The sequence below is a fragment of the Zonotrichia albicollis genome, chromosome 3 (assembly GCF_047830755.1).
Source record: "Zonotrichia albicollis isolate bZonAlb1 chromosome 3, bZonAlb1.hap1, whole genome shotgun sequence".
NCBI classification, from domain to species: Eukaryota; Metazoa; Chordata; class Aves; order Passeriformes; family Passerellidae; genus Zonotrichia; species Zonotrichia albicollis.
Window position 1 is genome coordinate 10,339,288 of NC_133821.1, and position 15,904 is coordinate 10,355,191.

General features: G+C 42.1%; 1 protein-coding gene across 11 annotated transcripts in view; it reads left to right on the forward strand.

The window, feature by feature from the left end:
- Positions 1–15,904, forward strand: part of USP34 (ubiquitin specific peptidase 34) — a 116,827-nt gene that overhangs the window by 12,502 nt on the left and 88,421 nt on the right. For all 11 annotated transcript variants that reach the window (XM_074536623.1, XM_074536628.1, XM_074536626.1 and 8 more), the window contains exons 2-5: positions 4,133–4,220; positions 7,518–7,938; positions 13,068–13,118; positions 13,233–13,382. In XM_074536623.1, coding sequence (XP_074392724.1) covers positions 4,133–4,220; positions 7,518–7,938; positions 13,068–13,118; positions 13,233–13,382 — 710 coding nt within the window. The remainder of the gene's footprint in view (positions 1–4,132; positions 4,221–7,517; positions 7,939–13,067; positions 13,119–13,232; positions 13,383–15,904) is intronic.

Genomic DNA, 15,904 nt, shown 5'->3' on the forward strand with positions numbered 1-15,904 from the left:
TAGGGATTTTTCTGAGTGAGGAGCTTGTGTTGTTTGTAGTACTGCAACACACTTTTAGCAAATCACCCTTCAGTGAGAGATTAGGTAAATCACCCACGTTTTCATTTAGAGCTGGCCAAGTAAAACAGGAGACTGGGGAAACAGCAAGGAAATTCTTTTTTTTTTATTTTTTATATGAAATGTTTTAAATTTTTACTTTGACCATGGTGTGTTTTGGCTTCTCATCAGCTACTTGAATAAACAATTACACTTCAAGTCAGTCTGTTTTGGTTTCTTTTTTTAGGAATATCTGAAAACTTATACACTAGAAGATGTTAAGTCAGGTTAGTTCTGAGCTCAGCTTTTTGTTCTGTGGTTTTACTGTGATAAAAAGTTCTCTAAACCATCTTGTGACTCCTCAGTGAAATGAGCCCTTGCCAGTGTGTGCAAAGACCCCATTTCCTGCATTGTATTGATAAAATATATGTAGCTGGAACTTACCTGCATCCTAGTTTTCCTTCTTTCTGCTGCTTAGTTCTGGGTGTTTAAAGCCTTCAATATTCTGGTTTTTGAGACTCTGATGGTGACCACATCTCTGACCACAGGTGAGCAATGTTGGGGTGAAGCTGCTCCAGGTGGGGCGGGGCAGTTTTACAACTCTGGTTACTCCAAAGGTGTTTACTTCTCCCACCTTGACATTGCTCACCCTTCCCTTGCCAGCTTCCCCTGCTGCCAGGGTGCCAGCCTGAGTGTTCCATGGCTTCCAAAGCCACCAGGAATGTGGGCACATTTCAGCTGGGGAGGCCACTTGGGTCTGTGCAGTTTGCAGGGTTCCTACAGGAATGCTGAGGCTGTGGGAAATGCATGGCGCAGATGTTGTGGTGTGGCCTTGTGAAATTGGATCTGGTGCTGGGGGAAGGTGTCTGTGTGCAGGGAATGGAAGAGGGAAAAGGAAAGACTGGAGGATGGAAAGGTCTAAAAGGCTTTAACTGAGTAAAGTAAGAGTTGGTAGAACAAATTTAAGAAGGAGAAGAAAGCTGAGCTCAGAGATGGGGAAGGGGAGCATCTCTGACATTGCTGCTTTGGGAGTGCCTGGAGGAAGAAACAGCCACTGCAGGTGTGAGGGAGCCGGGCCTGGGGATGGGAGCCGGGCCTGGGATGGGAGTGCTCCTGCTGAGACAGAAACTCAGAGACCCTGGAGTGCCTGGCTGGAAAGCTCTGGAGCACATTCAGCAGCTCTTGCTCATGAGAGCACCCTGGCAGCTCTGAGGGGACACAGGATAGCTCGGTGCATTCTGTGGGGATCTCTGTCCTGGGTGTGCAACCAGGGACAAGTCTTGGCTACCACATCAATTTGCAGGATGGAGGCTTGGTGCAGTCGTTGTTTTTGGAGGAGTTTGACATGATTGGTACTGCTGGATTTGAAACAGTGCAAGTGTGAGAAAGTGAGGAGGATTGAGGAGTTCCTGAGGCATGGCAGAGAGCAAAGGACAGGCTTTATTCCTAAGGTCTGCTTTAACTACAGGCCCCTTCAAGGTAGAAGAGAACTGATTTAAAAGGAAAGGCAGATTTCATCATTTGGAAGGGAAATCATGCAGCAAGGAAGTTCTTTCAGAGCTGACAGAAATCAGAAAATGCCCAGGAATGACCATCAGTGCATTTATTCCTATTGCTTTTCCATCTGTATTTCCTTAATAAAAAAAAAAAAAATCTGTGAAATGCTTCAGAACCAATTGCATCTGTACTTGGAGCTGCATGTGCCCCTAAACAGAGGTGTTGCAAACCAAGAGCATCCACGGAGCTGATACTCAGAGGAACTCAGAGGCCCAAGACTGAAATTTTGGTTGTGAGGACACAAATTACAAAGCCACCAGGCTTTATAAGGAGCAAAAGAGAACTGGAGCTGAAGTGCAGGAGAAGCCCTGGCCCGTGTGTCACTGCCACTGTTGGTAAAATCTGCAGCCTCCTGTGGTTCCTGCTGCATGGAGCCTGCAGGAATAAACCAGGATTGTTTCTAGGCACAGACACCCAAAGGGAAATCACCTCTGTAGCCACTGTATTAATAGCAGTGATTAATAAATAGCACCAGTAGAAGTTGGTCTGTGTGTGAAATGGAGAATGTACAAACAGTAAAATGACAGGTTCTCCAGCTTGTGCAAATCTCCCTACTTTTGACATTAGTTTGACATTAGGCTCAGTACTTCCATAACTTCTTTATTCTGTCTTCTTCACATGGCAGTTGTAGCTTTTAAAGATCCAGTTTGCTGAACTTTCAGTTCTTTATAATCTCAAAGAGGGAAATTTAGGAGTGATTCAACCTTTTTCAGTGAGAAGGCTGCTCTGTGAGTTGGAGTTACTCCTGTTTGTTGGAGTGGGGTCATGTGGGGGTGAGGGAAGGGTTAGAAATGTCTGTGTGAGATCCTACAAGGTAAAAGCACCTTTTTGCTACTTAATTGTCAACAGTTTTTTTCTGTTGAGTTTGAAGGAATTAATCTTTTTAACAATGCTCACAGAATTGGGAAAACAGAAGTTTTATGAACCTTTGATGCTGGGCAGGGTTTTTTGGTGGCTTTTTTGTTTTTTTAGATACTATCTATAGCTAAAGATCTGTCTTTTGTGGTAAGCTTGACCTAAATTGTGTGATGGAGTTCTTGGTTTCTTCAGTGCTGTGCTTTGTCTTTCAGAGAGTTAACTGTCCTGCTAATTGTGGTGTTGAAAATAAAAGGCGATATCGAGTAATTCCCATCTTTTAGTCTGCTTCTCCACCTTGAGCTGTGCCCAGTGTTGTGTAGGATCTTCAGAGCCTTCTAGGAGTGAGACAGAAAAATGGTTTTTAAAATTTGCTGGTATCCTGCTCAGGGGCTGCTTTCTGGATAGTTTTTATTTGGAAGTTGCATATGTATGGAAATGTGGATGTGTGTGCATACGTGATGTCCTTATTTCAAAGAAATCATAATTATTTATTCAGTGTGATTATTCTGTGAAGTGGTTTTCCTCTGAGCTTTGCTTTCTGATCCGTGCCCACAGACCTTCATTAGCTGCAGCTTTTGGGAAGCTGCATGGATGGATCAGGCAGGACCTTGCAGGGCTGAGGCTGGGACAGGGATGCTGAGGAGCTCAGAGCTGTTGGAGAGCCTTTCCCACAAAGTTTGCTTGTGAAGTGGATTTGTGTGATACTTGAAATGGGGAGATGAGAACTTAGGTGTGTTATAAATGCCAAGATCCCCTTCAGAGCAATGCTGACCTTGGTTTGTGTAGCAGTTAGATAATTGTACAAATGTTGGGAGGAGGCAGGAGTTGTGCACTGGGGACAGGAGGCAGAATGCAGTGCCCTGGGGCATAGCCAGGGGCTGCCCAAGTGCAGCCTGGCCCCACTGGTGTTGGCCTTGCTGGAGTGCAGAAGCATTTCTGCAGGGAAGTGGGACATTTGATAATCCCTCAGTGAAGCATTTGGGGTTTGAACTCGGCACAGAACTGTTCTGGTTTCCTGTGTACCAAATGTGGTGAGCCTTTATCATTTTGCCAATTAGTGATTCATTATGGTTAAATGTCACGATAGATGTGTCTGTATTTGATAGCAGTGATCATCAGCTCAGTCTGAAATAACCTTATATGTGCACAGCACATTGTTCTTGTCTTGGTAGTTCTGTTGTGGTCTGGCTTTTGTTTGTTTGCTTGTTTTTCTCAGGCTTTATCTGACCAGGAGAAGGAAATGGAGGTCTCAGGGTCATCTCAAAATGCAGACATTTAAAAATCTGGGGGGGAAAAAACCCAGCAAAACAAAGGACCAAACCGAAGGTGTCGGGTTAATGAGTAAAGTTGTTCAAAGTTCATACTTGAAAGTGCACATCAATCAGGAGTTCCCAGTAAAGCTTATGAGGAATATTTGATAAAAATAGAATTACAAGAAGGGTCTGTTCTCAATCACAAACCTTTGGAGCAGTGTTCAAGAACATTGTGCACTTTGAGTTTCCAAATCACCTTCATCTAAACCTTGTTAACCAAATCTACAAGTTTTTGTTTCAATAAAGTGTTTACTTTCTGTGCTATCAAAGGTAGTTTCTAATAGCAGAACGAGTGCACGTTGGGTTTTTTTCTTCTAAAAAATGTGTTAATGTTTTTGTTTCTGTGTTTATGTTTTTGTTCTCTTTAGTATCAGACATTGAAGGTGGTGATGCTTTGCAGCTCAGAAAGGAACATGCCCTCAAGATATTTGCTTATATCAACTCGTGGACGCAAAGGTAATTTTGGATTGAGTTTGAGTGCTGAGGATGCTGACTCCCATCAGCAGCTTTCCCTTTTTAAAATACAGTAGAGTGTTCAGAATTAGCAAATTATGAATGTGTAGCTAAGTGATACCTGGAGAATAAAGACTGTTTTACTACTTAGGAAATAAAACAAACTCGTTACCCAGTGCATTTTGGGAAAAGCATGTTTTGAATGCAGTTGGCATTCTGGATTCTGTAATAATTGTGTAGAAAAACAAACTGCTCTATTGTGGTGACAATCAATGTGTCTTGCTGCTTTAACATGAAATTTTGGGACCATGTTCTGCAGAGGCAGGGTAGGGTAAGAAGAATTAAAGGAAAGGTGACTGAATGGAACCATCATGTTAAATTTTTCTGCATGTTCTGATACTCTGAGTCAAGGTGATGGAGGATTGCAGCCCATAGTTTAGTAGCTATGATACTGAAAATGCTTTGCATGTTTTTATCTTAAATTACATTATTCCTTTTAATCTAGTATTTAAATTCCTGTTGCTTTGAGCCTGTTTCTTTAAAATAATGGTATCATTACATTATGATATAATGATAAATTATTTCACAGCTACTTATTTTTTTCCAGCACAAGGAAATGTATGGATATTACCTTTTAGAAAGAACCTACAGTGAAGGTGTTTGGGATTTAGTGTTCAGCAGTAGTTTTAAGACCAAACTGAATCATCAGTAATATTGGGAAAAGCATGGAGGACAAATTGGAAAATACTAGTTGGATGTTTAGAAGACTCTAAAAGAAAAAAAAAATGGAATGTCACATTTTGGATACCTGTGAAATAGGAAACCTCCTCTTCCTCTTTTTGTCCAGAAGCCAAGTTCATTTTCTTCTGCCATGTGCTTTTAGACAGAGAGAGAATTTTTAAATCAAAACAAACAGCAGGCATGGGAACCAGACTCCTGACGTTTCTTGACAGGTCCTAGATGCCAAGTTTGTCAGAGAACAATTGCAACCCCGTTTTCCAGGTCATCATCTGTTCAGAGTTTTGTTCTCTTCTACAGCTTGACAAATCCAACCTGAAGAAAAAAAAGAAAGATTGGATAATATTTAACTCTTTATTTTCTTCTGATTTCCTTGTTGCCTTCCATATGCAGTGGGCTCATACTGGAAGAGCCTGGAGAGCAGTCCTTGGGCTGGTTAAAGGGGAGTCTGACAACGAGGCCACAGGAAGGAGTTTTGGTTGAGATTTTATTTTCATGTCCTGTCTCTGCTCTGCCAAATGGGCTTTTGAGAGTTGAGGCCTTCCTTAAGAACTGCTTTTGCCTTTGTTGCCTGTGGTTTAAATCTCTGCTTTCCTTCAGAAGATCACTTGGGGACTGCTCCTGAAGAGCACCTTTTTCTTCCATGTGTGTGCAGTATTTCCATTTTACTTTTCTTCTGGAAATTGTTATGTTCAAAGAAGTAGCATCCTCATTTTTTATTAATCTCCTCAATTTTTGGTGGAGCTCTTCTTCCACATTCCAGCAGAGGAAGACTTGAGAGGTTTTGCACATACCTGTCTTGGAAAAGAATTCTGCAGTTTGTGAGAAGCCTTCACCAGGCTGTTTTCATTGTTAGTGAGGGTGATTTGTTGCTCTTAAGTGGGTCAGTAATTTGTAGGCAAGTGATGGAGTTTTGAGCATCATTTTCCCCCAGGATAAATGGTTGAAGATACCCTGGGTTTTGCCTGCAGTCCCGTGTTGTCATTTGTTAACATGAAAATACATTCCCAAGTAAATGATGAGAATCTTTTTCACATGGGTGAAACTCCATTTACACAACATTAAAGGGATTTTTCTTCCCTGCACAAATGGAACAAAGGGGTTTAGGTGCTTCAGTCACTGTATCTGTGCTGGAATTAGGGAATCCTGAATGTTACCTTTTGGTCTAACCCACTGAAAAAATAAACATCTGTATTCAGAAAGGATGTGCTTTAAGAGCTGTAGCTCAGGGGCATGTTTGTGTTCCATCAAGAGAGGCAGCACCCTCTACCTGTCACAGCTCTGGGTTCTCTTGATTTTTTTCCCCCTAAAAATTATAATTTATTAACCCCAGTCTTTAAATTAAATGCTGTGTTTGCAGAAAAAAAATTCATTGCTACTTACTGATTATTTCTTGCCCTGTCTTTTGTCTCCTGATTTCTTTTCAAAGTGATCCATGTGATTTTTGTATTTTAATATCTGAGAGCTCTGGTTGTGTAGTGGAGCCCATTATTGTGTGTCTGACAGGAGATGGAGAAGATCTCTGCTGCAAGGCAGCTCCCAGTTATGTAGCAGTTACTTTGTGTGGTAGGGTTTGAGGAAGGGCAGAGTCCCTCTGTCTGTCACAGGCGTGGAGCCTTCCTGTTGTTCTCCAGTGAGTAAGGCCAGTGCAGGGGTGGCTTTCTTGGCTGTGTTCTCCAGATTTCAATCCTTCTGCAGGAATGTCCTCCACCTTTTGGTCAGAGTGAGGGAGGTGCTGCTTTGTGTGGAAGAAGCAGAGGCTGAGGTGCCTGCCTCAGGGCTTTGTGCACCCACAAGCTCTTTGGCATCCACAGTTCATCCTTACCCACAACAACAGTTACATTATAACTGTTGAACTTGATGGTTTAATTGATTTTTTTAATGATATTGTCAAAGGGATGCTTTCCCCTCTTTTGCAGTCTACAGTGGGTCAGCAGATAAGCAGGGGAATAATCTCTGAGCCTGCCAAGTGAAGAAAGCACTGAAGATACTTGAGCTGCCTTTTCCTAGATGGATGGAGGATATCAGTGTGCAAGGCATCACCATCCACATGCAGATAAAGGAAGTGAACTTGAATACTCCATTAAAAATAAAATTACTTTGCAGCCCTGTTGATTTGAAAATAACAATAAGGAGTTCTTACACAGCTGACAAGCATGTCAGGATGATTTATTGCAATGAAGAGCAGCAGAGAAAGCCTGATGAGGAAATGGAGTCAGAAACATACTGAAAAATGGGACTTCTTCAGTAGCACAGTGACCTTGCCCACAAGGCTTTTTTTCTATATTTTACTTGCTGTACCAGCTGCTAAGTGATAAGAGGGACTTCATAGTTTGGGCAAGCATTTGGAAATAATGGGATGTTCTCAAGGCTTAAGGAGGGTTCTGTGACTCCCACTTGCTGCTGGGTGGAGTCTGTTTCATTTGGATTTCCTTCATTTTATGATTCTGTCAAATAACTTGTTGTTTCAAATGTTTTAATGTGAAGAGTTCTCTTGGTGAAGTACCCAGCTGATTTTAACTGTAGGAATTTTTATTCATTTATTTTTTTCTTTCCTTACAGACAATGTTTGTGCTGTTTCAAGGAGTATAAACATCTGGAGATCTTTAACCAAGTGGTTTGTGCGCTGATTAACTTGGTGATTGCCCAAGTGCAAGCTCTGAGGGACCAGCTCTGTAAACATTGCACTATTCACATAGATCCAACATGGCCAGAGCAGAGCCACCATGCTGAGGAGCCCCTGAATGTAGAGAGAGAATCCCACCAAGAAGAAAATGGAGAAAGACAAAAACCTCTAGAGAACAAGTTTGATTCTGCACGAACTTGTATCCTGGGCGAGGAGGAGCCCACCAAGAGCACGGAGCCCTTCAGCCTGTGGAGCACTGATGAGAAGGAGAAGCTGCTGCTGTGTGTGGCAAAAATCTTCCAGATTCAGTTTCCTCTCTACACAGCTTATAAGCATAACACCCACCCCACAATAGAGGTATAGCTTCTCTTGGTGTCTGTCTTGGTGAAATTGTTGTCATTAATGAGCAGATTGCTTTCACTCAGGATGGGCACATTCAGCTCTCCTTCAGTAGAGCTGTTCAGAGAAACTTTCTGAATATATAGATCCTCTTCCACCTTCTTTAAATTGTGCTTAATTGTTATGGGTAATATATTGCTAAGGCACATTCAGCTCTCCTGTTCACTTCAGCAGAGCTTTTCAGCTCTGTATAAATATATACATCCTCTTCCACCTTCTTTAAATTGTGCTTAATTGTTATAGGTAATATATTGATAGGAGCTGGCTGGAACTGTACACTGAATTATTGTGCCGTTTAAATAACGGGTAGGCCAAAAGGGGACTCCAGCAAATCCTTTCTTCCAGAAGGTAACCCATGAATAGTTTACTAATTTTTTTTTTCCAATTTATGGTTCTAGAAGGAAAACTTCATAAACTAAACTTTGTGCAAGACCAGACTTGTTAGAACAGCTGGTTAATTGACTGGAATAGCTGAGATAACACAGATTGCTTTGTTCCAGGGTGCTGATTTTTCTCTCTGATATTTGTTATGGCTGCCATTCACATTTTCCCAAAATTTCCTCTTAAAAAAATTAATTCCGAAATCCTGCCATGTTTAATTCACAGTTTCTGAAATAAATATGATGGTGTTAGCATTTCCTAATGGAAACAACACATTTTTGGAATGGTTGGCTTTTGATCCAGCCTGTGGTAGTCTAAGAACAAGTAAAGAGTTATTTTACAATATTTGTATGCAAATTAGATGTACATTTCACTATATAGGAAAAGCTTCTATCCAACAAACTTCTGAGAAAGAGTGGAGAATTAAAGTGCAGCTCACCCACTCCTTTTATTTTATATTTAGAGAGTTGTGGGAGCTCACTGGAGCCCTGAGGGTTGAAATTTGCTTTATAAACTTAAGTCCAAATGAGAAGATGCTGAGTCAGATAGAATGATGTGAGTTAGGGTGGTCACAGCATCTGATCAGTTCTGGTGGAATTGATGAGACAAGAAATGGAGTTCAAGCCCCCTACACAGCAGGTTTTTAGGTGGGCTGCATTTTGGTTCTTGTTCCTCTCCAAACCATAAGGGCATGAGTTAACAGAGGGAGTCTCAGGTGTGTCTGTACAGATATAAAGTGAATTGATTTATCTCCTGCACTCCTGTGGGACATGTACCAGGAGTGGCTTCAGAGCAATGTGGGATGAACAATTCTGGAGCAGCTTTTCTGTGGACTATCACACGTCCTTCTCTTGAATTACTATTTCATGTATTCTTTCCTTCTCTTTGAATTTCATTTCCAAATGATCAAAAGGAGCTCTCAGGTGCCTGATGGGATTTCTTTTCCCTTGCTGTGCAGCCTGGGAGTGATTTAGACCAGCTCTGTTGTACTCGCTGTGCTGTGATGATGCCCCTCACTCCAGACATAGCAGTGGATATATAATACATGTATCATCTCTTATACATCACTTGAATTATCAAATACATTCATTAGCTAGCCTAAAAACACAACTTAAGGGGAAGCTGGGGAGAAAACCACTGAGGTACAGGCAGGTAAGGGATTTTTTTTCCTTTCTGCTAGACTTTGTGTGTTTCCAGGTCTGGGTTATGGAGGTGTGCCAGCCTGCCGTATTTGTATGCCTTTTTTTAGTGGGAGAGAGTTTTAAATTTTGCTTTTAAAAGGTCCCAGCATCAATAATTTTTCTTACCAACTGATATTTTCTGTATCTGGGAGGCACTAGGATTCTGTTATTCTGCTGTTTTAATGGCAAAACTTTCTGCTCCCATGAGTGACTCACTGAAGTCTAGAATTTAATTTTGGATTTCAGTCTAGAGCACATCTTAGCTGAACTGAGACAAGTTATTAGTCCCAGTAATAAGAGCACTTTGTGCTTTAAATCAGGCTTGGTTTCAGTCCTCAAGAGATCCTAAAATAAAAAATCTCTGCTATGAGTGCATTAGCTATACTTGTAAGTTAAACAGATCCTGAACAGCCTGAATCTGCAAAAAATGTATTGGGAGAAGCTGGTGTAGCTCTCCCTCTCCCACCAAGCATTTCCATTGCCCTGGAAAAAAAGGAAATTTGCTGATCCAGAACAGACTCCAGTCTGCACTTTGAGTGACTTCAGAAATTCCTTGTATTAGATCCTTGAGGTGAACTTTGACAGTTTCATGGAGTTATTGAGCATAACTCCATTGGAGTTATCACATCCATTAAGGGTTTGCTGTGCCTAGGCTGCCATGTAGGAAATCCCAGTGTGAGGCTTTCCCACAGTAACAATTAGTGGTCAATATTTCCCTTGTCCTTTGCTCCAAGGCCTTTGTTCTTCAAGTCTTGAATTCTGATTCCTTCTGAGCTGCTGCCAAAGCCATTGGACACTGGGCTGTCTGCTGGGGAAGCAAACATTCATGTGGGAGCAGGAGGTTTCCCCTCCTCAGGAGTTGATGAAGCTGGATGAAAATGAGCAGCAAAGCCAGATTTGTTGGGAGTCAGAAAGGTGTCTGTACCTGTAGGATCATGCAGATCTTTCCTTAAATGTTGTGGGCTAAGAGTTGTTTTTGTCCCTTACAACATCCCTAATGTGACAGTGAAGACCACAACAGCCTGGTTGGTATCCAGAGGAGCCATCTACACACCTCTCTTGACATTCATCAATATTTTTGGTGCCCAGAGGGATATACATGTCTATTTTTCATCCTAAACAAAATTAACTCAAAGTATTTTTAAATATATGGTTGGTTTTTTGAGGAATGTTCATACTTTGACATGCATTTTTTTTACTTTATGGGATATTTTTATCCCTTGCATACAGGGTGGTTTGTAACTGTATCCTTTACATAGTGCAGCCAGTGGAATACCTGGAATGGGCACTTCAGAGGAGGGGGGGGAAAAAGAATTTATAAAAGGAAGCTCTCAAAATCCTGCAGAGAAGGAAGCAGCAGTGTGAAGTGCACTCCTGAACTTTGCACTGTCTCAGAATGAACAAAGAACCTGAAGGGAGTTCCCTGACCATTTACCAGATCTTGACAGGATGAAATGAAAGAGGAACCAAATCAGTTTGAGGTGCCTGTAGCTGCAGTCCCCAGCTCTTTGGGGTCTCCTGCTCTCTGCCTCTCCTTCTCAAGTCAATATTTTCTGGGCAGATGTGTGCTTTCTGCCAGGCTTGTGTCCAGTCAGACCTCAGCCAGTGCATTTTGTGATGGATTGTTGGGAGGGCACCTTAGAGCTCTCCCATCCCATCCCATCCCATCCCATCCCATCCCATCCCATCCCATCCCATCCCATCCCATCCCATCCCCTCCCCTCCCCTCCCTGGGGGCACCTTCCCTGTCCCAGGGTGCCCCCAGCCCACCCAGCCTGGGCACTGCCAGGGCTCCAGGGGCAGCCCCAGCTGCTCTGGGCACCCAGGGAAGGATTTCTCCCTGATGCCAAGTCCAGCCCTGCCCTCTGGCACTGTGGAGCCATCCCCCTGTTCCTTTTGCTGTGTACTTTGGGACAGCACCATCCCTGCCTGCCTTCCTCAAAGCCCCTCTCCAGCTTTGCTCCAGGTAAAGGTCCTGGAGAGCTGCTCTGACTTCTGAACTCAGGGTGGGTTTCAGTGCTATATGAGGAGTTCTCTAATTTCCTCATGCAATTGGAAAGAGTAAAAGGAGGAGAGTAAGGAACTCTCAGACTGTTCTGTTTCCCATCTGCAGAGCAGAATTCACATTTCAGTCTCTCAGAGCAGCCTTTCCCAAGCTTTGCAGGACTCGTGCAGCAGCCCTCTGTGAGTTTGGGATTTCTGCATTCTAAGAACTGCAGTTCACTTGACAACAAAGCTCTTGTTTTCTTAAGAAAACTAATGAAATTTCTCACGCCATTTCTGCAGTTTTCATGAGCAGAGCACTGAACACCTTTTCTTGCTGCCTAAAAACATACCACCTACTGCCTTCAAAGCTGATTTAAAAATAACTGGTGGAGTATCACGAGTTCAGGCATGACTTAGAGTTCAGCAGAAGAAAAAAAGAAAAGAAATGCTTAGCTATAATATGAGCATATTGAATAATTCAAAATGTTTGTATCACACTTAATCCATCCAAAATTGCTTGCCTCCAGCATCCTCTGGTACAGTTCTAGGATTACTCCTACACAGCTATTTAAAATATATTCAGGAAATTTCATTTAAAAACTTAACTTTGTGTTAAACTTGCATTTGATTTGTGACTGTCAATACTGGGTGTTTGCCATGGAGGGGTGAGAAGAGGAATGTGTGGTTTTTCCTACAAGTGTCCATTGGCAGTGTTGGGTTTTACAGCCACTTTTTATACCTCCAGTGCCCTTTTGCCCCCAGCAAATGCATGGAACCACAATATGTTACAGCCCTAATAAAGAAATGTCCCACTCTGTACTGCCCAACAAGTGGACATTAAAAAGTAAAGCTGTTTTCCTAAACCATTTTAAGTTTAGTGCTTCTAGAAAATAGATTTCTTGTTGCAGCAAGTAGCTAACAGAGTGATAGGGTGATAGAATTCCTTCCCCTTCTTCACTTCACTCACTCCTGTAAAAGTCTGACATTTAGTTTGTAACAGGTGTTTTGTTACATATAAAAATGTAGTGATTGAAATTAAATGGCAGTGAATATTTAGACATTTTAACCCTTTCAGTCATTACATGTAGGATTGTAGGATGTCCTGCAGTTCATCTAAATTCAGATGTTTGCATATATGTCTCATCTTTATTAGAAATTGCATTCCAAGGTCCCTGGATTGGTTTTGTTGTGTGTTCTCAGGCTGGTGTGACAGACACACAGCCCTTGGCCATATTCCTGTTGAAAAAAATGGGTGATCTGAGCAGGGGTGGGATTGAAGAATAATCTGTTCATCCAGACACTGCTGAAGTGTTCTTTTAAGTATATCTGTGTATTTATATATATTAAAAGAGGTAAGAAGTTTGGAAAAGTCTGTTTTGCAGTGGAAAAGTGGAGACAAGCTTGAGCTTCTGTCTTGCTCTGAATGAGGAATTTGGTTTTTTATTGTTGACTGTGATACCTGCTAAATGGCAGTTGGTTTTTTGGTCTATAAATGTGCTTTTATTGCTTGAGTTAATTTTATTTTTTTTCTTTAAACAGGATATTTCTGCTCAAGAAAGCAATATATTAGGGGCGTTCTGTGATATGAACGTAAGTTGTGCACTTTTAATGCTAGAAATTTAACGCTGTTCTATGGAGTTGTGTGTTTGAGTTTGCTGTGTGTGTGATGTGGTGCTGATGCTGTGTTGGTTCTGCCCCTGGCAGGATGTGGAGGTGCCCCTGCACCTGCTGCGTTACGTGTGCCTGTTCTGCGGCAAGAACGGGCTGGCCCTAATGAAGGATTGCTTCGAGTACGGCACCCCCGAGACGCTGCCCTTCCTCATCGCGCACGCCTTCATCACCGTGGTGTCCAATGTGAGTGTCCCCTGCTGTGGGCTTGGAATGGCCTGGTTCAGACTTCTGGGTCCCTTCCCAGGTGTGGCAATACCTCTCTCCCTTGCTGAGTGAGTCCTGTCAGTCAGGCTTAACATTCCGGGAAGGCATCGTGTGGTTGGGCAAGTTCAAAAGATGCCCCTGTGCCCAGAGCTCATTGGCTGTCTGGGTGTCATCCTGCCCCTCCCCTGGGAGCTTCAAAAGGCAATGAGACCGTGCTCGGGATTCTGTTGGAGTTGTTACTGACATTCACACCTCTGTGACCATGGATATAACCCTCCAGCAGAATCCATCTCCTTTTCCTCCTCACCATTAGCCTGAAGCCTTCTCTCCGAAGGCAAACGGAGTTCCTACCGAGCCTGGGCTTGTTCAGTGCCCAGCTGCACTCTCCAGCAAGCCGAAGGTGTCTCTGGGGTGATGCACCACAGCTGCTGCCTTTGGCCCAGCAGCGAGGGTCAGACTGGCCCAGGCACAATCTACCTGGAATATTGGGATCTTATTCCAATATCCCCCCTCCTCTGCTTCAGCACCACCAACCAGCGCTATCTGCAGGCTGCAAGCACTCCCTGGGACCAGAGAGGGGTAAAAAGGCTGCTCATTCTCCATAGTTGTTCATGCACTGTTTCATTATCCAAGCCCTCTGCATCTCCTGGCAGCACACAAGGAGTTTGCACGTTATACCTAGATAGGAAGATTGTAACAGCCCCCAAAGAATGTTGTCAGAGGCCATTTGTGTCCCTGAAATTGTGCCATGAGAGTGGTTTTAGTTTCTTCGGGGTATTTTAACTTCTTAGCTATTCCCTCTGAGGCACAGAGGAAAAGCCTGTGGATTTTTTTTTCTCTTCAATTTCCTGTGATTTTATACCATTATACACATTTGCAGCATAGAAGTAATCATCTTTTTTTCCCCACTTAGTTTTAGAATTCATATCCTCCATCATGTCTGCATTTTGAAATCGCAGGGATTTTTGATTGGCAGAATTATGAATTGATTTTAGTGGAGATTTGAAGGAAATTGGTGCTAAAAATAAAACCCAGTCTCTGAAGAGGGACATTGACGACTTATGTCAGTGTAATGTCAGGATAGAAGTTGTGACCTGTCTTGTGAATGGGCAAAAAGAAAACCAGAAGTTTGCCATTTTTGCATTTTTATTTTTTGTGAGAAGGGGCAAAGCTACTTTAATAATGAGTGGCAGCTCCCTATCACACCAGTGTGTTTTCAAACCAGCATTCTGCCTGTATTCATTGTCCTGTTTGGAAGTCTTTCTTTTTCTCTACATGAATAGTTTATTTTCTTTATTCTTAGTGATGTCCCCTGTTCCAAAATACTTCTCAGCGAAGTTTCTCCTTTCAGATATTTACTTAGCAACTTTGCATTTCTCTGTGGTTCTAGTGGGTAACCAGTTAAACTGGCTCTTGCAGCAGTTTCAGATGAGTTCTGTGGCTGAACGTGGCAGATAAAATGAAATTCATCCCAAACCATAACTAAAAGTTCTGTTTCTTCAGCCCCTTCCAGCATTGCAGCTTTTCCCATTCAACAGCCATCTTTATTTTGAGCTCTGGCTTTGCTGACAAATCTGTGTGAGTTGAGGAAAACTGTTTAAAAAATTGTGTTTAGTTTTTATTTTTATATCAGTTCACTACAGAAAGTATAAGAAAATGTTCTGTGTGTAAGGAGCTTTATTCATCCCCCTGCTGCATTTTGGTATCACCCAGTGTACTTGGGAGCACTGCTGCCTTCCAAATGCAGTGTATTCATTGCAGCCAAATGAGACAGCTAAGTTTTTGGACAAAATACATTTTATCTTGCCAATATTAAAAAAAGATATTTCTCCACCTCTGTAATGATGCATGAAGGTAGGGTTTTGATGTAATGTTTCTCTTTCCCTGTTTTTTATATCATTTCACTGTATAATTCATAGAACTTAGGTAAATATTAATAATTGCAGAGATGTTGCTGATTGTGAACCAATGCACCAAGCTCCACTTAAACCAAAAGAATCATTCTCAAAACTGAACAGGATAGTGGTGATCTCAGCAAGAACTCTACTAATCTGCCTTGGTTCTATCCCAACACATTTGATTTAATGGGATATAGAGATTTATTCCAGTAATAGCTCTGCAGTGTCCATGTTACCTTGTTCCAGTGTGTAGAGCCAGCCCACAGTGTGCAGTAGCCCTGAAATACAATTTCACACCTGTAGGAACTCTTGAGAATGGCAGTTAAGTTGCCATTCTTAAAGATTCCTTGAAATCTCCATGCTGGAATTGTTTTTCAAGTTTGTAAGATGGAGTTCTTTAGCCACTGCCTTCTAGAAGTTAATTACCTCTGGCAAAGAGCAAATAATAAAAAAAACTCTCTGAAACTTGAGAACAGAACAGATGCAGTGAATGCTTTGTCTTAAAATCAAGTGGAAGCAAAAAGTGATGTAACTTTATTTTTTGTCACTTTACAGATGCTAGTTGATGTAATTTTAAATATGTTCTTTTATGTCATTTTAACA